Raw genomic sequence first — 25619 nt, 5'->3', positions numbered from 1 at the left:
TTTTCATGCACATTTAATCTGGTCATCTTTCACTGAAACCTAGTGCTAAACTGGGTTTGCTGAATACATCTGTTCAGGCTATGGGCCACTTAGAAATGAGTAAACCCTCAATGGGACAGGAAATCATGTGCAGTGATGCCTGGTTAGAGCATCTGAGAGAGACAGTGGACTAAATCATGTGCTAATGTACAGCAGCATGATCCCACTGAAGTCACAGATTTAATGTATTTGCTACAGTTTGCCTTTCTGTTTTAAATCTTCTTTGCAGCTATACAGATATTGCAAACTTAAATGGGCTTGGGAACAAAACATGAACAATACTGTAGAATAGTTATTATCAACTCCGAAATGCCATCATGGAATTTGAAAAGATTGAGAATCCCATGTGGGGAGATCCCAGGCTTCATAAAGTTAGGGAATGGCTGTTCAATCCTTTATATTTATGTATGACTTCTATTGACTTTGTTGAATCCAGGGAAGTAGCAAAAATGTCTGTTCCTTAAATAAAACTGTAAGTAATGTCTGAAGATTCCAGGCTGTTCTATGAAAAAAAAAAAAAGATGTTATTTGAGCCTTATTTTGGGGTACATCAACACCCTTCTATACTTTCCAGCAATTTACATGGACTTTCCCAGGGTATAAATTATAGTGGAAAAGCATAAATGAGAAGCAGGCTCCATGACGTTAAGCAAACTAAACTTGATAGCTGTGTTAACTGATACATTTTTGTTATGCTTGAATGCCTCCTTTCTCTTTTTCATTTTATTCTGAAGAACACACTCAAGAGGGCACAGGTAGAAAGCATTTTATGCAACCTGGGTGGGATTTTCTTGCTTGCCTCTCCTCCAAAGGCATTTCTCTTTCTTGAGAAAATAACTACTACTTCACATATATTTTAATTTCATGGATATTCAGAAGAAGCACTTACATTACAAACTGTAATCTAAAGAATGAATGAAACATGCTGCTTTGCCCTATCACTCACACGGTTCCAGAAAATCAAGAGAAGTGGCAATAATATTAAAAAAATCAATTTTGATTAAAACAAAATAGCTGTACATTGGCTGATATAACTTCAGGCTTTGGAAACCTGAGATTTGATAAAGCCCAAGGTTTATAAGTTTAATCTCTTTCTGGAAACTGGTTTCAGGTGTTTGCAATGAATGAAATAATGTATTTGTAAGCAAATATTCTATTACAACAATGTAGCAAAATGAGAAATATATAGAGTAACTAGCATTAAAACAGCTGGAAGCATATTTTCAGTGCTAAACTTGCGCTTTTAAAAGCATGTATATAGTGTGATATGTACTGTCTCAGATGCCATTTTCATTCTTTGATGCTTTTTATATTAGATTAATAACACTGTGTGATTTGGGAGGCATAAAAGAACATACAGCTTCATTTCAGAACAGAATAATCCATGTACTCACTGCAGTGTTTTATCTGTAAAACCTCTGGAAAGTGAGTTGCCAGATAATAAGTAGTAGAGACTGTGGCATTTTAAGATGCTGCTACCCTTATCCATTTGTTTTTGTTTGATTGCATCAGGCGTTTCCATGTTAAATCAGTAATCTCAGCTCAAAGCACCTTCACTGGTGGCTTAAATTAAGGCAAGTTTAAACTAACCCCCAGGCATGGCTGGGCTGAGTCCAGACTGCCTGCCTTAGTTTTGTTGAATGATTCTTTTGCAATCAGGAACTGGGCTGGTTCAAGTGGCTAACCTTGGTGAACAAAATGATATATCTAGGAGGGTGAAACAGCTGGAAGAACTGACTTGGACTTGTTATAACCCAGGGAAAAAAGCTATTTTTCATTCATAACAGTTCTGTAAATAACTGTCTGACTTTGCATTGAAAATGAAAATTCATGAAATTTTTCTGGCCAGCCAAAATGTGGGAACAGTGATCTCTAGTAGAGAGGCAGAAGCATGGATCTCCTTGGGATTAACTTCCTAAACTGAACTCCAGTCTTGGCCTCAGATCTATTCGTGCAAAATACATTATTTTAACAAAACTACATTCAAAATATTTGGTGACTAACAAGCAATTGTAGGATTACAAGGTAGAAACAAAGATTTAAAATTTTTTTTCTTAGTTTTTAAATAGTAGTAGACTACATATACATTTCCCCTCCAACTTATCAAACACATGGATATGTAAACTTGCCTCTATGGCCATTTCTATAGAGTTCTTTAGCGTTGCTAGATTAGGTTGTGAATGTCCATATCTGTAAGCAACCTTGCTTTTATCCCCATGAACTACCACTTGAGTCCTTAGTACTTGAAAGAGCCCTATGCATGTGATTCCACAGTACTGTATGCCATTTTCATAAATGGAATTTGCTAAATAAGAATTATTATAATTAAAATGGCATTTTCCTAGAAAAATTGCTGTGTGTCATTTACTCAGATTCAGAGAAATCTGAGGCTAACCATACTAGGCATGCTGTGGTACCCTTCTGGTGCCTCATGAAACAGTCCCATAGGGTTCCATCCAAGACATTCCTGGTAAAGTCATCCAGAAACATGAATCTGTAATCATGAGAAGCAGTTTAATCCAAGTTCATAAATGTCAGAGCGTCCAAATTAATGTGCATACTGTGGATTGCACACATTCCCATATGCTTAACTTGTGTGTGCCAGTACCAGAAGGGAATCCATCCTGCATGTTCTTATACCTAATGGGTGCCCTTTCCTGCAGGCATGCACACACTGACATGTGGCATAGAGGTACAGAATGACATTTTGCATGTTTAAATTAGCTTCATGCATTTTCAAAAATGTGCTCAGAGCAGAGGCAGTATTTAAAAAAAATTCAGAAGATCGTTCCTGTCCATAAATAGTGATTTTGAATTTAACAAAGGACATTGTAAAATCTTTTGTATGCAAAGTCTTACTGCTGCTTGGCTGTGTCACCCAGCCAGTCTCCAGCACACCTCCCCATGTTAACCAGAGGGGAGTTCTGCTTACGAACTGGCACAGTGAAGCTCATAATTATAAATACATGACTAGAGGCTCTGAATTTACAACCAGCTTAACTAAAGTTGGACTCCTAAATCTGTAATCCTTCATCTAAATAAGTGCTTCAGTTCTAAAAAGTGCAGTTTTGTTCAGTGGGGATTGTTCAGGAGAGGAAATGCTCCAAAAAGATGTGTATTTATATGTGAAACTATTGTGTTTGTATGTAGAAAAATAATGTTGTGTTGCATTTTTTCTTCTGTGGGTTTTGTTGGAGGTTTCAGTGGAAAAAAAAAAAAAGAAAAAACTTCTGGGGGACAAAATCTAGTGTTTGGTTCTTGGAATCCAGTTACCTTAAAAATAAAATGGTTTTGTTTGTCTAAAAAAGTCTTTAACCTGTTCTGTTCATCATTTTAGCTAATAAAATGATTTATTTAAAGGTTCAGAAACAAGTTTAGGGAACAAAACTGATACTTAAGCCTGCCTCAGGATCCCGTATATCTTAGCAGACAATTAATACTGGTTACTGAAATAGTTACCCTCCGCTCTTCTGCTAGTAACAGCCACAGTGATTTAAGCCACTGTATTTATAAAAAATAATTAAAACGTACATCTTCACAGAGAACTGTTGCATAGTTTTAATATTAATTTGACAAATGTAATCCCTAAGAATGAGGCTTATCACTGAAATAGCAATAGAATTTTTGGGGTGTTGCTAAGCAGTATTGTAATTATAGGGTTTGGGTATAAATTGCTCTTGTGTGTGAGAGGAGGCAATGGCTCATGAAAATGCATTAACCTTTCACATCAGGGTGAGACGATGTATATTCACCTCACTCCTGTAGGGTACCAACTTCTTCCTGCAAAGATTCGCCTCAATTTCCATAGAAGGGGAAAAGATTGTAAAATCAATAAAATCATTACGGTTGTAGCTAATCTATTTTAAAGAAATCCTTGTAAGCAATGTGCGTTATTAACAAAATGAGATAGGTCTGTGCTTATGGGCTTTGCTGCCAGTCAGCTTCCCAGACACAAATACAACCACACAAACCCTCTGGTCTGCGAAGTGTCTGACAAGTGTTTACATGTTAACATTCATTAGCAGACTCGGTCAAGCAATTCATGCTTGATTAATTGATTATCCCATGGTGACAGTTCATTTTTTGAAATAGCTGCCAACCTGAGCAGGACAGTCAGACCAATGACAAAAGACATTGATGGACAAACACTGGACTTATTGAATAGCTGCTAGAGTGACGGACTGGCATCTACAGAGTTTAATCAATGCCTCAAAGACATGGCAACACTATAAAGACTGTTTATTTCTTTTCTGCGCATTTATGAATTGTTAATGCAGTCAATACATATTAGCTTCGTTTGTTGTTTGGTTAAAATGCAATTTGAATTTTCCAAGAGTTGCCTTAATATCTGTTTTTGTACAGTGAAATTTATGAGTCCTTACAGATTTATAAGGTTTTATTAATGGCTAGAAAGCCACGCATAATTTCTGACTTTGTTTATTCCAGCATTACAGAATTAGTAAGAGTTGACATTGCAGGGCTTATTGAATAAATTCGTTTCCTTGGCAGTGTGTGCATTTTGAATTTTCTTGAGTTAAGCCAGAAAAAGTGAATGCATCAGCACAAGCTAGTAAATAGCAACTGCATTGCAAGAGGATTTCAAGCTAGAGCAATGCAAGGAAGAAGCTCTAAACCAGAGCAAATTATCCACAGACAGTAAATGCGTTGGAACAGATCATCCCTTGCCTAATGGTACTGAAGTCCATTGAATTACCCAAGAGACAAGTTTGAACCAATATTAATTTGCAGCAGATGTTTGACTAACTAATTATTTGAAAGAGCTTGAGTGTATTGTGATATAATTACTTGATATTGCAGCATACTGCTTTCAGAGCTTGTTTTTGTCTTATTCTTGCAGTGGAAATAATAATGCAAAAGTCACCCTGTAAGTTTTCTGAAGGATCACTTGCTTTTGTGAGTATAAACAAACAAGAATCCCAAATCATGAAATGATTGCAGCTTACAAGTGAAGTCAGAAACTGTCTGATCTGTGACCCAGCCCATGGGCAAACATTATTTTGAGCCTTGATGAGACAAATTTTCAGAGCGCTGCTCTTTTCGCATCACCCACCTCCGTTCCTCTCCCTCCTCAATATCCTCTTTCCTTGCACATTGTACATATAGGTGACAGGGCAGCACCGTGCTGATACTGCAGAGGTGGTTCTTTGTTCCTTCTGGATCCCTTGCTGCTGGGAAGCTGCCCAGGAAAGCTCACATCTTTCCTGACAGCCCTGATTAAAGATTTGAGCTTGTTCTCCTGAAGTCAGTAGGAGTTACCACTGAGTTCAGATGCAATTTCCACTACCATTTGCTGTTGCCTTGTGAATTCCAATAAGATTTCTTGAACTGATCCCAAAGCTCTATGATTTCAGCAACAGGATGTAGGAGTCTTCTCTACGCATCTCAGTTTTTGCATCACCATGTCACATGTTTCTGTTCTGTTTGAACCCATCAATTTCTGGTCTTTGTCCTCCCTGAAATTCTAACCATGCAACCACCACAAGCTGCTCTGGGCATGACTGTGATGCCACAGAATTAAAAAAAAAAAATAATTCAAATGAAGAACTACAAGAGGCATCATGCTGTATGTCTTCTGAATTATGAGATTGTTTGAGAGTCACAGAAAGAGAATTTTATGAAGAGAAATTTTAAAAATTGGGCTTCTTTGCCAGAGTAGAAGGAGCTTTGTAAGTAATACGAGTGCTGCTGGGTTAGGGCATAACCTGTCTTTTACTAATGAGAATATTGAAGAAACTTAACCTGATAGTAGTATTCCATAGCAGACTGCCCTGCATTTCCTCTTAATCATATCATACTGTCCATTGCTAAAGACGGGATATTTAATGGATAGATGGGATGCTGATCTGAGCCACCATAGCAATTCCTATGGTCCTATTAACAGAGGCTGCTGTCATTTCAGTGACAATTAGCAGGCAAATCCTATTACAGGAATAAGATCACCTAATCGTCAACTCTGGTACATGCTATTCACTGTGATAGGTGTTTAATTATAAGGCTTCTGCAGGCTACAATACTTTGTGCAAAAAATCCAGAAAATACAGAAATGGTGTTAGAAGACTTCACTTAAAAATGACAAGTTAGACATCTGTTACTTCAAAATTATTACTCCAACCCTTTTAATTCACATAACTACTTTTCTGTGCCGTTCAGAGTGGCTTTTTACAACTTGTGGAAATGTAGGAAAGCCAGCAAGGTCTGAAGTGTCACTAGCAATTTTCCTCTCTGCGGCATTTTTAACTTGTTTACAAAGGTAGAAAGCAAGAAAAAGATACTTGGAGGGAGCCCACCAGGTACATTATCCACTCGGTGGTTTGATCCTTTTAAACTTATTCATTAGGTGTAGCAAAGAGAGAGAAACATTGCAGGAGTGAACACGAGAGAGCCTGGTTGCACGCTGTAATGCATTCAGCCGTTAAACGGCCCATCACCATGCTCCAAGAACCCTTCCCTGGGTATGCAGCTTGGTACACACTGAAGAGTGTGGCAATTACTCATCAGTGAGGAAATGCAGGTTTTATCTAATGGTAGGTACTGTCTTGGGGCTTCTTGTTTGGTTGGTTTTTGTCTTTCTTTCTAATCGCAAAAAGGCTAACTCCCAAGGAATATGAAATCTCTCCAAAATAAGATGAATTAAGGGCAACCTGTACTTTCTGTTTAGTTGGAGCATAGAACAATTTTCATGAAGGATGATGATACATATTAGAAGAATCCCTTACACTCTTGCATAAGCTGTCTTTGGACATGTGTAGTTTGCATAATAAATCTTGTACTTTGTCCCCTGCATGTTTAACTAGCTCTTCTTTGTGTGCCTTTCTACTCTTCAGTATTTGAAATTTTGCAAAGTATTTAGCACTAGCATAAACCTACTACCCATAGTTATCAGTTAGAGCTTAATGGTGGGAGATTGAGATCTTTTCTTTTTCTGTTGTTGTTGCTTTGGAAAATGCCACCTAACAGTCTACGTAAAAACCTTGACCACGCAAGCAGAATTTGGCCTTAAAGGCTGCACCGTAATGCTGTTCGTGTAATGTTAATAAGGACTCTCAATATCAATGCATTTTAAATTCTCTTCGTTATCATTTCTATTTCACAGAGCTAGAATAACTACTGTGAATCTCTGTTCCCATGATATACATGCTATTCCCAGTCTTTTATTGTACTTAATAGTTCCCTGGATTAACTTAATTGTGAGTTGGGGGCTCAGACTCCTGAAGGTGTGCTGTCTTAGGCTGATGCTCTTTCCAGTTACCACAATTAAATCTCAATTACAACAATGAAACAAAACAATTAACAATCCTTTAAAAATTATTGTTATCCTTTTTCACAAAAATCTATTTATTTTTTGAGCAGCCTATATTACTGTTGTTTCCTTCATTCTTCCCCAAAGCCCAGGATATACTTTCTCAGTAGCTCTTTCAATTACAAGTATCAGTATTATGATTCTTTCTCATGCTTTGTGTTTTGTTATCCCAAGACTCTAAATCTGTTCCTTTTCTCTTCCATGTTATCTTTAACATCTTTATAACAAAAGTGCTGCAAAAGCTATTGGAGAAAGATCAGTCTGTCTGACAACATCATTCTTTGCAGCATGGTAGATTCTGAATAGAGGCTACCAGCTCTGTTATATGAAGTAGCATTCTCTTTAACAAAGGAGGATAAGCATCAGAAGCATCTGGGGAAAAACCTCTGATTCAAAGTGCTGTGCTGTGAATATGAATTTTAACCAGTAATAAGAAAAAAGCAGAGTATCATCCTTAGTAAGCTGAGTTCAACTCTACTGAAGCACAGGGGCTGAAGGAACTGATAAGTACTTGGGACACAATCCAAAAAGCAAGTAAATGGAAAAGTTCCTAGTGACTTCAGTGGTCTTTGAATCAGGTTTTCTAAAGATATTTTTAAGGCACTTACATGAAACTTCACCTGCGTTAGGAGCTAATATAATAGTTGAGCAAACTAGGTATTTATGTGTATGAGTGGATAAAGCAATCTTAGAAAGATCCGTGTGCCCAATGCACCAAAAGGCTGTAGGCAGAGATATTGGAACCTGCTGAGACTGACCACTGATGCTTTTGGGTGTTGAAGTGGGAAGGCTCTAACTTGCCTGTAGGATTGCTAAGATACTGTCCCCATCCAGTCATGTTCACTTCCATAAGGGCTTGCACTGTTGTCCGGGCAGAGGGGCAGTGGCTGAACTGAACTGCAGCTTAAAGGATGAGTTGCCATCAGCTGCAGCAGAAGCTATGTGCATTACTGCTGCATCCTTTTGGGGAGAAGTTGAATTTTAAACCAAATGTGATTCTGAAGCTTTGGTTATTTCCCCAGGTATATCTTTCCCTTTCTGTTGTTTCAGATACATAAATAAATGTTAGAAGAAGAGATCTGAAAGATTTACTTTTACAAGGAAGGTTAAATGTGGTTGCCATGAATAGCTGGAGTGTATCTAATGTGCTGCTTCTCTGTGTCTGGCCCCCATGGAATTGTACACAGCGCTGCTCACTCCTGGTGTGGTGGATAAGCAGTATGGGTAAGCACAGAGAGGAGAAGAGAAAACCTACATGAAGAGTCATCCTTAAAAGTTCCCTGAATAAAGACACAACAAATATTGTGCGTCTTCTGAAAAAATGTGGTGCTGGGTTTTTTTCCCCTTGAAGCTGAGCAAGGCTGCAAAAAAGGGCCATTAAGTGCAGGCACATTTACTGCTGACCCTGCTCCTGTGCTGGCCCAGTGGGATAATGCAACTTTTCAGCTGTTTGGTTATTTGTATCTGGTGTGGAGCACTCCTAATATTACACACCCAGGAACGACTGTGTTTTACTTCCATCTCCTTTTGGAGAGATCGTTTCGGTTTTGTGTTCAAACCAAATGCCTAGCTTTAGCTGCATTTCTGGTAATTATACCCTTAAAATAGTAGTTTTGACCTTCATTAAGTCTGTGAGCCTCAGAAATTACTCTGTGGACATATGGACCTCTTTATACTGAGGTTTGCTAAGTGTAAGCTTCCTTTTCTTACCTTTTTTTGGACCTTTTAGTTACCTTAAAAGCAATTCATGGACTTCCAGGGGTTCACAGACCGCACTGATTTATTGACAGCTACTGCACTAAAGTGATGGTGGAGAGGCAGAAACAGGGATGCCAGAGCTGTGCTCACAGATCAGCTCCACAGTGTTTCTGAGCATCCAACATCTGGGCTGCTTTTGCAAAAGTAAAGCTGGCAAATGTACCTATGAGGCAGCTGTACAAGACTGTTTATGCATTGCCTCTAGAATAAAATTTTGCTGGGGAGAGATCCCTATATTGCATCTTCAGACTGTAGGTATACAATATTACTAGCTAGAAGCTGTTGAATTTTAAGCGTAAGGTTTAATTCCCATGGCTTGTACCCATTGCATGGTAATGTTTTGTTGCGGGAAATAGTATCTACCAAGCCTCTAAGTAATATATGTGGCACATCATTTTGTTTGCCATGTCCAGCAGAAAAGCAACTGTCATAGTTTTTCATTTTACTGCCTTCAAATAACCTTTCCAAATGCTAATTTCCTTGTAATGCATTCTCCAGTAATTTTAAATAGGCCAACATAAACAGCATGTAATTTGCAGTTTTGCTTTCTTTTTTGAAGCACCTGAGCTAGACTTTTTCATAATAAAATTGATATCTAATTTACTACCCATATTATTCTAATCACAGTAACAACTTTAAATTTGCATACCGTGTGATCGTGCTTTCACATTATTCAAAACCAGTTTATATCTGGTGAACAACTGATAATTTTTTCTTTAGTTTCCGACAGTTATTTAATTGTCTTGTTAACATGGATCATTTGATTTTATATCAGATTAAACTGCGGTCTTGATGGTTCATTTTTGCAATATGCTGTGTCGACAGAAAGGTACAGAGAATTTGAATGGATATATATCTTATTAAATGCATATTTCATTAGCATATCATGTTAATACTCTTTTCAGTTCAGTAAATTTGTCTGGCACTTAAAAAACTATTAGCTTCTCTATAAAGCTTTGGATAAACATTTTGGAGTTGTATGTTGGAGTTCATTAGTTTTTGTATATGCATGTATGCAACAGCTTGCTTTTGACTTTTGAAAATAGTCACTGATAGGAAGGTGCTTCCTCAGCAGCGGTACAGTGGTTGGTAGGTTATCCTGCAACATGGTTTATGGTTGTCGGGCTTGGGAGTGAGTTTTTTGGTATACATGTTTTATGAAAAGAAGGCATTCTTTGGCAGTAATTATTTTGTTTAGGACTATCATGCTTGAGGAAGGAATTATATCTTTACCTTAATAAAATTCTCTAACTAAAAATAAGTCACATTTTTTACATCTACCACTTCATATCAGATAGGTCTCCAAAAGATGCATTCATTGCTCGTGCATCAGGGAAAGCAGAGATGAGAGCTCAACACAGCAGAAGAGCAAATTGTATTTAATTCCATGTCTAGAAGAGAGCGATGGTTTACTTTATAAATATTAGATTTCCTTTGAAATGCCACTTAAGCAGACTATGTCAACATTTTGAATTGGTAGCTAAACTAAAAAAAGCTGGGAAAAGAATAAATTGAGATTTTTTTCTTTTTTTTTTCCTGCTGCAGTGTTGCTTACCTTTCAGTGTGGATCATTTTGTTTAATCCAGAATGTTTCATTCTCATTTGGAATGTTTTAAGCTTTATTCTTTTTCTTTTCCCCCAAGAAATGAAATTTTGCAAAAATTACATTTCAAAGTTGTTTAGAAAGATCATTTTTGGTTGAAACCACACTTTTCAAATTACCTATTTGAAGAATAGAAGGTGTTTGCTGGCTGGCTGGTGGAAACGGTGAGAAAGCTTCCAAGCTTCCCCTGGACTACAAAGAGCGTTATCAGATGGCACTGCCCCATGGTATTGATTGAATATAAGCAGTAGTATCCGTAGATAAGCTTGAGCGGTATTTGTTTTAAACTCTGAATTACCAGGGCCAGCCAGTGACACAAGCTATTTGGCATTTACACATGGCACTCATGATACAGCCTCGCTGAGTAACATGCTAACTGCAAAATGTTTCAATAGCTTTTGAGCATTCCATTTTTAAAAAACAAACTGCAATGTATTAAGTCCAGGAAATGCAAAGATTAAAAGTTTTTTTCCCCCTCAGTATAAATAACTTATAAGACAGATTTGATTTGAGGAAACATCTTGTATTACCTTCACTGCCTCTGAGAATCCTGCTGGTATTGGCTGTCTTGTCAAGTTATATTTGACACTGACACCACAGTGGCCCACTGTGAGGATGGAGAGACTTCCAGTCTGCTTTTATTACTACTTCTATGCTGAGGGATAAAACCCCTATCATCTTTACTACCTGATGTTGCCCAGAGAATTGTGCAGTTATTAAACCTGTTGCAGAGAAAAGGAACCGCTAAATCAATCAGCTCTCTTCAATGAACTCATTAGGCGCTACCTAGGCCTGCTGATAAGGGAGAGGGGACATTTTAGCTCCATAAATTAAAATAGCAGGGCGAGATAACAGAGCTTGAAAACGTAGAACTGTTCCTGTATATTTTGCACACATGTTTTCTGCCTGATGTGGTCACCATGTCTCAGTGGCTCCGAGCCGTTAGGTCTGGCTTTGGCTGGACAGGCTTTCACTGGCCTTCCGTCATGATGTAGTGTGTGCTGCCCAGGGCAAAACATGACAGCAATGTGAACGCTGTGCTGAATGCTGTATTACAGCAACTGGATGCTATGACGCTTTCTGTCCATGATACTATCAGACCATGTTGCTTTTCAGCTTGCTGTGGGACACTGTTTTTTGTCTGTGGCAGCAGCCCTAACAGGAGTCGATGGTCATTCCTACCACATGACTGCAATCTGCTGTTTAGCAATGAGTTTGCTTTGGCTGTGAAATCTGTATTTATTAGTCTATAACAATTTTCTCCTCCTTGTGACAGGAACATTATCAGAGAAACGACTTGTGTATTGTCCCATTCTGTGTCTAAAAAACCCTCTTGGCCAGCCGCACCTGGGTTCCCATTTCCCTTACAGGTGCCTGGCAGCTGAGCCATAGCTGTGGAGAAGATGGACAAATCAACCCAAATGCAGCTATGCATTCAAGAAATCTCTAGTTTTTGAAATTCCTGCCAAAGAACATTTCAGCTTGCTAGATAAAAGAAATAGAGACAGATTCATGCAACTAGGCTAAGAAACTGCAGTCATTACATGCAGCTTATCTAATGAGTGCTTTGTTTAGGGAGCAAAGTCAAAGCCAGGAAACAGAATTGCCTTTTCCTGAGGTAAGCCTCTAACTCTGGGCACCTTTTCCATTGAGATGGTAAATATTTTGCCACTATAAAGACCAGTGTTGCTGTGCTTGCTTTCAATTCTTCTAAATGACTACAAGAAGATGGCTTGTCTTGCTAATTAGAGCTTCTCTCATAGTAAACATGGGCCAATGTTAAAGGGATGAGCTTCAACAAGGCCAAGTACCAGGTCCTGCACTTGGGCCACAACAACCCCATGCATTGCTATGGGCTTGGGGAGGTGTGGCTGCAGAGCTGTCTGGAAGAAAAGGATCTGGGGGTTCTAATTGACAAGCAGCTGAACGTGAGCCAGCAGCGTGCCCAGGTCGCCAGCGGCATCCTGACTTGTCTTAGAAATAGTGTGACCAGCAGAAGTAGGGAGGTAATAGTCCCCCTGTACCCTGCACTGGTGAGGCTACACCTTGAGTATTGTGTCCAGTTTTGGGCACCTCAATACGAGAGGGATATCGAGGTGCTGGCGCGAGTGCAGAGGAGGGCAATGAAGCTGGTGAAGGACCTGGAGAATAAATCCTATGAGGAGTGATTGAAGGAGCTGGGACTGTTCAGTTTGAAGAAGAGAAGGCTGAGGGGAGACCTCATCACTCCCTACAACTACCTGAAAGGACATTGTAGAGAGGTTGCTGCTCGTCTCTTCTCACAGGTAATTAGTGACAGAACAATAGGGGATGGCTTTAAACTCCAACAGGGGAGGTTCAGACTGGACATTAGGAAAAAATTTTTCTCAGAAAGAGTGGTCAGACAGTGGAACAGGCTGCCCAGGGAGGTGGTGGAGACACCATCCCTGGATGTGTTTAAGGGTCATTTAGATGAGATGTTGGGGGATATGGTGTAGGGGAGAACTTTGTAGAGTAGGGCTGATGGTTGGACTTGATGATCCCAAGGGTCTTTTCCAACCTGAATGATTCTGTGATTCTGTGAAATAGGGTTTTTCATGGAATATTAACAATTTGCCCTTCACTTGAATGTTTTTACAGCATCAGTGTTTTGTTGCTAACAGGGCAGAAACTCAGAAATAGTTAAATAATGAATATTAACATATTCAGAATTCTTGAAATGCTGTCTCAGCAGTTCTTTGACTATCTGTTTGTGGTGGCGTGGAGGACTGTGATCAAAGTGGCTGAATGCTGTAAAAATGCCTATAAATACACGCACCCTTGTGAACTCAGTAGGAGCCAGCATTTGACTTACACTCCCTAATTTGAGGAATTTGAAATCTAATTAACATTAAATTGCAGCAAAAATAGACAAAAATCACGAGACAGGAGGATGCCTTAGCTACTCAAGGTAGGGACAGGGCTGGAAGCAGCACGCTTGGATGAGGGAGGTGAAGAAGGATGGCAGTGTGCTGTCTGCTGTGTCCCTGAGAGGGAGGCTGCAGATGGCTCAGTCCTGCTCCCCAGGCTGCGTCATGTGAGACATTTAAAAGTCAGAGTTTTTTCCCCTACCCAAAAATGTAAGTAAATAACCAAAAAATACAGTGAGGCTAATGCTGCAGAAGTTTCTCCCCAAAGCCCCGAAGTAAAGGAGGCAGGAGGTGCCGAGATAATAGCTGCGTGCAGTGAGAGTACTGCTGCTGATCTATTCAAAATCACTCAGAGCAGAAAGGAAAATCTTCTTCACACTTGGAAGGGACTGTGGTGATGGCACATCCAAGACTAATGTGAAGGGTGTATCAAGTACAATTCAGGCTTTGAAGTTAAAAGGGAAAAAGAGTAAAATTCGCTTGTCTGTACCCTAGGTCTCCAATTTCTAATCTGTGATTTCATAGAGGAAAGAAATTGTGTCACTGAACTCCTTTTAGGAACCGTGTCCTTGGCTTATTAACTCGCTTTATACATTGTCCAATTTTGGGGGGAAAAGGGCTGCATTTGTGTGTGGGTGGTATTATTTTAGGAGATGTCTTAGTTAATTATTATCTACTGAAACATCACCTAGGAGATACTCTTTCTCTGTCATGCAGCTTGATACTTCATGCAGTAAAAGGTAACTGTTCCATAGTTCATTAAATTATGTTGTGGTGAACTTATCTCCACTGGGTCTCAATTAAGAAGTGAAGCCAGTGCCTTTAGAGGAAAAGGCAGAGAACAATCAGAATATACTGAATATGAAATTTGATCTCTGGAAACAAGCAAGAGAAAAAATATGGTGTGCAAATGTGTAGACATTAAGAACATGTTATGTCTCAAAGATTTGTATATGGAAGTATAATATAATTAGATCATTTATTGTTCATTAGGAATATTTAGTACTTTTAAAAATTTAAGGTGTTCTTTCTAAGTTCATTAACTACTGTAAATTTACTGTAGTAAATACTCATTTTCCTTACTACTTCCCTTGCCTCCATTTTAGCACCCCTGGGAACTTCAGTCATACTGATTCTGGGCCCATTGTCTATTAACATGAATTATAAAGCTGCAGTAAATATTCTGTTACATTCTAATGAAACATTTTGGTTTTAATAACATGTTTTAATTTTCCTTTTAAAAATGTTTAAAGTATCTTGCAGAACTAGTCTTTCTGGATGTTTTTCTACAAAAAACCCACAAAGCTTCTTTCATGAAGTAATTTCAAATGTGAAGAACACAAAAGGAAGTTATCTCAACTGTTTCTCAGGCCTCCTTTCCTACGATTCTTCTCTGTGTGCTGCACACATCTCTTTTTTTCTGTTTCTCTCCCATTTACATGCTTTTCTTTCCTAACGCTGGTCGTATAATGGTTTGCTAAGGTCTGTTCGTTTTGTTTTTCTCCTACAAAATAGAAATCATCCCAAGAAGCTTTCTGTGGGTACCAATGAAATATGCTACTGGAACAGGCAGTGACATGGCTGGTTTAGCATGCAGCTCTGAACACATCATCAATACATAGGTGTTAAACAATACCTGACTTTGTACATTCTCGAGTAACTTAATTCCCTTCAATAGCATGAGAATGGGCAGCTCATAAATGCAGAATAATTGGAATTTTAATTAGGTAGTGGCTTAAGGATGCCTCCTGTTTACAAGGTAATAACATCTCTTGAGCTAAATGAATGGAGGGGCAGGTTTCAATTTAACAGCTTATAAAAAACTCAGTTGATTGGTTTCCACTATTAATCTTGGCTGTTCACAGAATCTAAGTGAACTTGGTGGCTGAGGTGTCGATGTTTGTTTTGGGCATGTGAATGGTATCCCAGCCCTGCTTAAGTTCTCACCAAAGTCTTTAGGATGAGTTTCAATTACAGTGAACTACATTAGTCTCAATGAGTGCAGAATTGCCTTGCTATGGCATTAAAATTCATGGTATCTACCTGCAGGTGTATACATTTTGTGACTATTTGAGTTACACACCTTTTCATTTGTTTACAGTGGAGTAGTGAGAGGAATTTGTTTTCTTGCATGAGATAAGCATCATCATGTTTTTCCTAGCAGCTGCATGCACAATTAGGAGGACCCAATTAAAGCTGCATTCAGTTTACACAGAGCGGCAGTGATTGCTGTCTATAATTTCTCCTGTGGTTTGACTTACGGGCATTAAGCTGCGCAGAACTTTATTAACAAATAAAGTCAAGTCAAACAAGTCAAGAAAAAAAAATGCAACAAGCTGGAAACTGGTATGTAGGATCTTGGCTGTTGTGCACTGCCTACAGCTTGAGAAAAGGAGTCTTCCCTCCCACCTCTTTCAAATAGCCACTGGACAAATGACCAGTTTCCTCTGTTTAGGCTGGTGCTTTCTGTCCTCATGGCCACAAGTAGGTATTTGTGTGTCTCCTCTGCTTCCATGTCAGCCATTCTGACTGCAGTGGGTGCAAGCCATCTGAAGACTCCTGTGAATTCAAGCCTAAAATAATTTTAAAGCCAAATATACCTTTGTTTGTCCCAAGCGTTATCTGTGCCATCACTACAGAAAGCTTAGCGCTGCCAATCATTATGCCAAATGGAAGGAGAAAGGTAAATAAATTAGAATAGAGAAGGAACAGGGCACTGGAGCACAGGTGCCTTCCTGAAGGATGAGGAATTTAATTCAGAACCTGCGCTTTTCTCTCTCCTGAGGCTGTTCAGTTCCCACCGCTCCGTAAATGGGCTTAATGTCCACTGATTTCTTCCCAGCCCATGTAACTTTCCTTGGCTATGCGCATACATACTCGGTTGGCACAACATGTTTTGCTTTCATCGATTAGGGATACCCGGAGTCTGTAAACACTGGTCTCTCAGCTAATGCACTACAAAGAGCAAAACATCAGACATCCAGTCCCTGGAAAGAGTTTTATGAGAAAATGTGTGGTTTCCAACTAAAAAGCAGGAGCCAGAAGCCCCAAAAGACTCCAGTTCTGTATGTATGAACAGCTAGTGGATAGTGATTCTGAAAAAAGAGGGAAAGAGCATGTCTAAATTGCCCTGATGTGCAGAAGTGGCAACGGAGGAAGGGCCTGGCTGAAACACTTTCCCCTTAATACCACATAGATCTCCTGAAGTGGCTGAGACCAAAAAGGGACAAAGACTGGACTTAATTTTACAAGATGCAGAATATTCTGACCCTCAGGCAGCGGAGCACTTCAGGCATTGGAGCAGAGCTACCAGTTGAGTTACTTAGTTGATACTGAAGTGCTTTTCTACACTGATGGGATGAGCTAGCATCTTGTAGGATAGGGCCTGTACAGAATAAGATTAAAATCTGTTAATCGCCTTGCGTATGTCAAGTGGTGGCAGATGTAAAGCCAGTCAGTTACTTTCAAAAATAGATTATTAATTTGGAGAAAATGATAAAGATGTCCACAAGAAGTTGCTCTTGTGTAGGGTCTATACAAGATCAATTATTTGGCTTTTTATGCTCTATTGACTGGTGCTAAATCAGTAGTTAACTGGCAGTTTTGATGTTGATACACAAAGCAAGCCATAATAGAGAAGAAAGCCACCTTTAATTTCAAGCTCCACTAGAATCATGAAAGGAAAATTAATGTTTACTAAATTAAAAAGGATGATATTGCTGGAGAGAGGAAGTTTTGGTTAAGCTTTTAGGGGAACATTAATAACTTTGAGAAATGGAAACATATATTATAAAGCATGTTTGACATGGCACAAACTTTAGGAAATCCAGAAAGTATTTTAAACTTACCTAAGCTCCTCAATGTGGTATCAAGTTTTAAAAATCAAGCAAACTGAATGATAGCTGACATATGGAAGGAGGCTTTCTAATACTGACATTTTCTGTGAAAAATTCAATATAGCCTTAAATTTAGAATAAATGTTTTGAGGTGCAATGAAAGTCTCCTGATCAACTTTTGCATATTTTTGTAATGCCTCTGCAAATTTCCAGGGGAATCTGAGAAGCATCCAGACTTGTTCCCTAGGAATATACTTTCATAAAGCTGCCACTCTGAGAGTCTTCTGACATATCACAGTGCGGCTGAGTTTTGCCTGTGATATGTTGCCAAGCACCATAAACGAATGCAGCTCTGAGATGGCAGGTCACTTTTTATTTTGCCAGACACAACAAAGAAGTGTCAACCCCTGACAGTTTTTAAAAGTAGGCTTTAAAAGAAATATCAAACCTTTTTTTTTAACCAGTCAGTATCTGAGAAGAAATGCTCACAGAAAAAGAGAGGATAGGGAAATTTGTGGAAGTGGAAGTTGCACTATGTGAGTGATTTAGTACTACATCACTCTGGTTTTATGCTGTTAAATACATTTGGGATTAGGTGACATGGACTTTATGCCAGCAAATAAATGGGCAGTGGATCTGGTTCAGTCTGATGTGTGTGTGCACCACTGCAGTGGGATTATGACTACTGTTATTAATGCACTGGATTTTGTGATAATGTCACAGTTAATATGGTTTGGTCTTGCGTTTTTGTTGTAGGATCTCGCAGTCCTTAGGTACTTGAATCCCCTTCAGAGAACCCCCTTTTTAAGAGGAAATGGAAACACTTAGCAGGTGAATTGCCTGATTTAACACAATATAGCACAATCTATGAGCAGTAGGGCAGGACAGGAACAAACCGCAGTAGCTTTGGATCCCAGTTCCACAGTCTAACACCGAAGTGCTCTGACTCCTGTAAAGCACTTGCTGATGGCTGACAGCAAATACTGGTCCTATAAATGCTGGCCTGTGATGCTGTAGTTTAAGAGGTGTATTTGCTTTAATGGGCTTTAGGCTAAAGCATGTTAACAGAAACTGTTAAAAAGAGAAAAGAAAAAAGGGGCGTTCTCTCAATACTGTGTCATAAATAAATGCTGCATTTTTCATAAGACTGTGAAGGATATGGCATAGTCATGAAAGCAGGGAAAAAGCATTGTAGGAGACAATGTCTATATATTACTTGTGATAAAACAACTTATACGTGATTGCTTTCAGCACTTCAACCGCATTTGTTTTGAACAGGTTTGCACTGGCAGTGCGGTGTAGGATTTCCTTTGTAACCATCTGGACAGTGTTTGATCCCCCTGTAGCAGTAGACTGATGAAGTCATTGCAAGCACTTCTTTCCAACGTGAAAAATAACATTCATAGTCAGTCTAAACAACAATCATTTCAAGCAAAAGAAGAGGGAATCTTGTACTCATAAGACCGCATTTCCCTTATAAGTGCCTTGCCTTAGCAGACAAGGAAATAGATCTCTTTCTTTTCGTCCCAATAACTTCAGGCAATTGGGAACTAATCTGCACATAGGGAAATTCTTTGCTGGGGGAAGTTCAGCTAAAGAAGACTCAGAGGATGTGACTGCAGAAGGTTCATCCACTCTTCAATTGGTGGAAGCTACCCTTACACAAATAACAGAACGCTGCTTCTGCTTGAAGAGTATCAGTGATCCCACTCACCTCCGCTACAGTCACCAGATTCTTTTGTTCATGATTTCTGCTGATGCTGTTAGTTGAGAAGCAGATTAAATGGCTTCCAGATTATAAAGAGAAGTAAGTTACAAATTGTAGGAAAATTACTTCTGAAATTACATATCAATGCTAGTTCATTTTCAATTCTGTTTATGAAAAGTTTCCAGTATGACAAACAAGCAGTACATTGTGCACTAGGATGGTATTATGGAAATGTACAGCGAACATGGAGATGTGCATAGGACTGTAATTTGTGAGTAACAAGGTGTATGTGCTCGGAATAAGTAATTAAGAAAATTCAGTAGCTATAATACTGGTATTTGCTCTAAGGTTACTGCAGTATACAGTAAGATTTCTGCACTGTGGCTCCCTTGTGCCATCAGGTTTGCAATAGCATTCACATGCCAGCCCTTCAGACTGTCTTTTCTCCTTCCTCCCTCTCCTCCCCATCACACCCTTAGTAAATCAGAAAATAAAGACGATGACAGTATTATGTTAGAAACTGGTAGATGAGGTAAGGACAGCAGTCACTGCAGAATCTCAGTCAGGTAAGCTTCAGGCTTGGTTATATTCAAACTTGACTTTCAAAATCTGATAAGAGTGCAAAGCCATTTCTATTCTGCTCCTTGTTTTCACCCTTTTGGAGCTTTGAGACATATTTTCCACCTTTTACCAGCTCCCAGAGGAGTGTGTGTCCATACATACTCATCTTCAAAGTTCTAACTGAAAACTCTTACAAGTTTGTGAATTCAGTAACCATATGGCAAAACCCCAGTATTTTTTTCTCAGAGACTTATTCACCATATAGAGAGAAATTTTTGCTACATGAATATAGGTGTAGAGGAATATTAATACTTCCCCTAGTTTTTATTTAGCAAAATCTCCTATTAGAAAAGTAGATAACATTTTAGAATATCCCTTCTCTTCTTAAGTCCATAAAGCACATGGTCTTAAGTACAGCTATAGATACTGTGTCCCGGATGCAACTCAGAAGTAGTGGTCCTGGCATTCATGACCTCACCTGACCACCTGCTATTCATGACCACAGTCCTGTCTCCAGCCCATGGATGGGCTGGTCTGCAGCTCAGAAGTTTGTGTAGGTGTCTGAAATCCACCTGAGAGCTGTCAGGATGGGTTGCATCGTCTAGAGTCTTCTCTCAATTGCTGCTGTTGTTTGTCCAAGTTGCATTCTCTTGTACCACCCAAATGCAGCGCTCACAAATCCAAGTTCTCTGTGCTGTCAGTGATCTCATAAACTGCAGTGGCCCTGGCCAAGGCTGTAAAGGTGCTCGTTAGCCCTGTCAACTCTTCCACTGTAAACCCTGAGAGAGAGGGCGCATGCCGTTACACTGAAGAAGCCTCCTGCTAACCACAGTGGTTCCAGGACAAACAGAGTGGTGGAGTGGCTGCACATTTAGTTACTGTAAAGATTTTTCATGTTTAATATCCTATCACAGACAGGAGATTTATACATTCAAGAGTCATTAGCATTAGGATGGGTATATATGTATTAAATTTTTCTTGTGCACCATGTGCAAATGTGCTTGACTTACCCAAAACAAATCCTTTACTGTGTCTGTTTAAGAATAATGGCATGACTACTGCAGAAGCCAGGTTTTATATAATTATACAGGGAGAATTATTAGAAGAGCATTGCGTTTCTGTACGGTGTATGACTATCATTCATAACCACTTCTCAACCCACATCCCTGCTTTATCCTGCATTCTCCATAGTAATAGCACTCTTCATAGACTGTTGTAAGTGAAGTTATTGTCTCTTTAATGACCACAGGAATATCTACTGAGTTTAATATATTGGCTTGAAAAATCTGTTTTGCCCACCCTAAATGGCTGTCTGTCTTAAATATATCTGCTCAGAGTGATGTGCATTATATAAATAAAACTACACAGACAGCATGTTTGTCAATCAGCAGAAAAGGCTCTACACCCACTATCCCAGGCACATATACTTTGTAAGCATTGGTTTCCAGCAGATAAATGTAATCAAGGTTTATATGCTCACAGAAGCCAACAGGATGGGATTGTTTCACTCGAAAGATCAGAAGAAAATTGTAACTAATGTTGTGGAAAATTACTTTGATATTGCTTTCTCAGTACAGCATCACAATTAGGTAGCAATGTGAAGCACAGGGAAAGAATAAATGAATAGTAACAAATCAACACAAACAGCTACTGTCAGGAGTACTTTGCTCAGTGAAAGTAATGTAAGCATTACTTAAAGTTTTATGACTGTGGATTTTATACTGGTTTAAGTAGTACATCAAGGTCTCACCATCATGCTTGCTAGGACTAAAACAATCAAGAACAATTTCCGGAACAGACAGATAAAACTAAAGTACCGAAGTATTTTTATTAATCTTGTTTCATAAGTTGTACTATCTTAAATTAAAAATGACTGAACATACTAACAATGAAAAATGTCCTTTTGGACAATGCAAAATTCTCCTACGCTGCTTTTCAGTGGAAAATAAACATTACTGACTTTTCTCCAGCCTTCCTGATGAGATTCCAGTGTCTGGCAAATATGTTTTACTACACGGTAACTACAGAAGCAAAGGCTAATCCAATAAAACTTTGCCATGCAGAATCTGTTGTCCTAAGTAGCTTAATGACACATACATTTGTTCAATTCTATTGAGGGAGCAATCAGACAAGCAAATTATAGCAACATCCGATCTCCATTAGAAACAGGCCCTTTTAAGGAGAAACACTGAACAGGGGAAGGGAAGGATCCTTCTCAGCATGCCAAAAATGTCACTTGTGATTGACAGATTTTCATAGGAGACTATCTAGAGATGAAATATGCCTACCTCTCTTTTTAATGAAATGAATGGATATATTTTCCTGTGTCTTTTAAGCCACCTAATATGTTTTAGTGATAACTGGTATGATTTTCAGAAGCAGTGGATATGAGGAGTTTCTGAGTCCACTGGGAGTTGAAAGCACTTAACACACGTGAAAATCAGCCAAACAGAAATAAGAGTAATTGTATTGAGCACCTTTTACTCAAGGGTACAGTCTGGTTCCTGTTAACATAAATAGTAATTGAATGTGAGAATCGAGCAATTGATTACACATCTTTGGCAGTAACAGCATCATTGGGATGTTCATGTTTTAGCTATGCAGAACCCTCCCCCCAGCAACCGAGTATGTTTTGGAGTAAGTTTCCCTGCTGGGAGTAGGAGCTCTGTTCAAACTTGCGTTTATTTAAATGTGCTTGGGTGCCCCCTTCTACAGTTACATTGCTCTCAAAAATCACTTCACAGTGTACTACAATCAGAAGTCTGCATTCAAGAGGTTTGTGGCAGAGAGAGCAGAGGTGCAAGCGGTCAAGATGAGAGACCAATAATGAAAAAATGGAGAAGAAATTGCACAGGTTTTGAGACACCACTAGAAATTCCTTCTCTTCCAGGAGCAAAGAATTAACTTTTCAATGTAAAGTTACACATTTTTAGATGCATTAGAGTACTGCCTGCATTTACTGTCTATATGTCTTTCCCCTCACCCCCAGTTTACTGGCCAATTTCAGTCAAATGTGGCCAGTACCACCAATTTTAATCTCTCAGCTCTTTTGCATCTAAGTATACAAAATTAAATTGCAGAAGCACTGAAGGGACTGGTTAATTCTCTGCTTTGCACAACACTGATGATTCATTATTTCTATAGTTTCAGCTGAGTGGCTGCTTTCAAAATTGGTGTGCAGTTGGACTAAATAGTAAACATATTAAAGTACAGATTGTTTAGTGACATGGAAATAAGCACTTAATAAACCTGGACACAGAAATTAGCACTTAATGTAATTATATAAGAGTTCTCTATGTTAGGGTTCAGCTCCTTTAAAAATGTTAGTAATGCTTTAAAATATACACAGTCTTGTGCATTGTACAATGAAGATGTCAGTCAAATAAACTTTATAAAGCATGTATTTAGTCAAAGGAGAATTTCAGTGCATATAAGAGCAAACATAGTGACCAAACCTTGGCACACAGGGCTGCTGTTATGAGCTGGAGTACTTGCATTTGTCTAGGCTCTAAACCAGCCTTCATTACAGCCCTAGTCAGAGACAAAGTGACTGCAAGTAAATCAAGAGATCTCATGCTTTTTCATACTTCTTGCATGTCCCTCCCACAGTTTCCTAGCTCTCACACTGATGTGGTGTTTGTGGCTCTCCACAGTTTAACATTAGTAGTGCAGGAAGAAGGCATGCATATGCATGAAAGTTATGAAAAGTTTAGTGGAAGTTAAGCACATTAAAGTATTTTATGTTTCTTGTATGACTCATTTATGCATCTCTTATTTTGCATCTCTATGACATATTGAATACCATATACAGGCAAAGGTAGATTCAGAGGCATGTATTTGTAGAAACTGAACTTTTGGAGAAATTTCTCATTTTCATATTTATAGTGGTATAGCTCGTAGCAGAACTGGTCTCAACTTTAGTAGAAAATTAGCTCTATCCAGCTGCACCCTGTGCACCTTGGCAAAGATCCCTGCATAATCAGTTAATTCGTTCTTGGAACTGTTTTTTAAGCAAACGCCTTTTTTTTTTTTAAAAAAAAAAACCCCAAATTGTTAATTAATTTCAAAATAGCCTTTGTTAAAAAAATTACATACCTTTGTTGAGGCAACCTCTGTGAAATATGTAAAACATGTTCAGGGTATAAGTATAAAATGCTGAACATCAAAGAGCAAGTGAATCAAACAGAAATAGGAATGCTAACCTGGTGTCTGCTGATGAACTATTTCTTCTGGATCCTGCAGGTGAATGAAGACAACGAGTCCAGCTGCTCCAAACAGTAAGATAAAGGAGAACATACATGTCAGCCTCATAATTATTGTTCTCAGATCAATCCGGTTCTGACCCAGGAAAAGAACGGCGCGCAATCTCCAGGACACTCTTCACTCATAGTCTCGTCCTCTCATCTGGAAGTCTGGCGTAATACATCTACAAGAGGTAAAAAAACAAGCCCCTAAAACTTAACATATTTATTTTTTCAATGCAGATTAGTAGATTTAAGTCCTTGTTTAGACCAAATAACTGATTTAGTTAGTATTTCTTTGATACAGTTAACTGCAGTCATCCAGTCAATTTCTGCCCCATCAGTTTGTCTTTAATTATATGTCACTGTTTTTAACATGTTGAAAGACAATGTAGAATATCGTTTAAAAGTGTAGTTTGGGAAAAAAGGTCATGCCATGGCTAGATTTGCACAGAAACCCCTCTTATTAGTTTGCTTGCTTCAAGCACTTTTTATTTTGACCAGTTAAACAATATGAAAACCATAAAGGGAGATAACATAGGGGAGATGATCAGAAGAGCTGCACCTTGCATGTCAAACATGGGGAGAAGGATGAGCAACTGGCAGCTGCCTGCTTCACCCTTGATAAAAACAGTCAAACTAAAATGGTGCAGCACAGGTCACTGTGTCGCCTGCTGAAAAAGCTCTGCAGGCGTATTGATTTCCAAGGGAAATACTGGTCACAGTGCTTGGACCACCTTTTACTAGCTTGCAGAAAACTTGAGAGCATGGGTAGCAAGTGGACTGTCTCTGCAGGAGCGATGGGCACGGCTGCCTCTCCTCCCCTGGGAGCTCCCAGCGAGTTTCTGGGCTCAGTTCTGCAAATTCTCGCTGCTTGCTCTAACACTTGCCATTATGCACAGTCCCAGTGAAACGGCAGCAGCCCTAGTCCCAGATGGGCATGTTGTGTGTCATTCTAAACCCCTTGTTGAGCACAGCCCTAAGGCAAATACTTCACTTTAAGCCCATGAGTAGTCCTGCTGGAACCAATGTCCATTTTGGTAAGATACTAAGAAGCAAAAAACCAAAAGAATGGGAACCAGGAAGGAAAACCATTAATGGTGCTACATGGCTTTATTAATTAAAATAAATGCTTTTGCCACATAACTATGCTGGTCCTGCATTTTTCAGTAACATGAAGGTGCATTAGACCACAGGCAGTGGAACTGGTTCCCAAAAATGTAACTGGGTTTCATATCAGCAAATTACTGAACACAAGGGCTCAGGCTGGATATCAGCAGTAGGTTGCAGGGGTGGTGATCACTTTGCTTTTCTCCTATTTCTAATTGTAAATGTGACTCAGTCTAAAGGAAGATTTTTGAAGGTGGTCTTTGTTTACAAAGGAGGTTTTAAGTACAGAAAGACTGTAACATTAGTTTGTAAGGAGGAAGGGTTGTGGAAAGATGATGATTCAAAGTAGTTATGCCATGAAAAGTCTTTAAAGATTTGTTTTCAGTGTGCCTGGAATATTTGTAGTTGGGGCAACTTGTTTGCTTTTCATGGTTTCCATAGCAGGTTTTTAATTTTCTGCTGTGTACTGATATTCTAAATTTCTAAAATGCACCAAAGAAGAACGCTAGTTGTGCTGTCCTGATGAAGTGATTTCTGTGACTCTGATTGACAAG

General features: G+C 39.0%; 1 protein-coding gene across 1 annotated transcript in view; it reads right to left on the bottom strand.

The window, feature by feature from the left end:
- CHST8 (carbohydrate sulfotransferase 8) overlaps positions 1-25619 on the bottom strand; it is a 189760-nt gene that overhangs the window by 120791 nt on the left and 43350 nt on the right. Inside the window, exon 2 of the mRNA XM_074881155.1 lies at positions 23917-24140. Within this exon, the coding sequence (XP_074737256.1) occupies positions 23917-24025 (109 nt within the window). The 5' untranslated portion in view covers positions 24026-24140. The remainder of the gene's footprint in view (positions 1-23916; positions 24141-25619) is intronic.

This window comes from Strix uralensis, chromosome 12 (genome assembly GCF_047716275.1).
Source record: "Strix uralensis isolate ZFMK-TIS-50842 chromosome 12, bStrUra1, whole genome shotgun sequence".
Taxonomy (NCBI): Eukaryota; Metazoa; Chordata; class Aves; order Strigiformes; family Strigidae; genus Strix; species Strix uralensis.
This window is presented reverse-complemented; position numbering and strand designations above follow the sequence as displayed.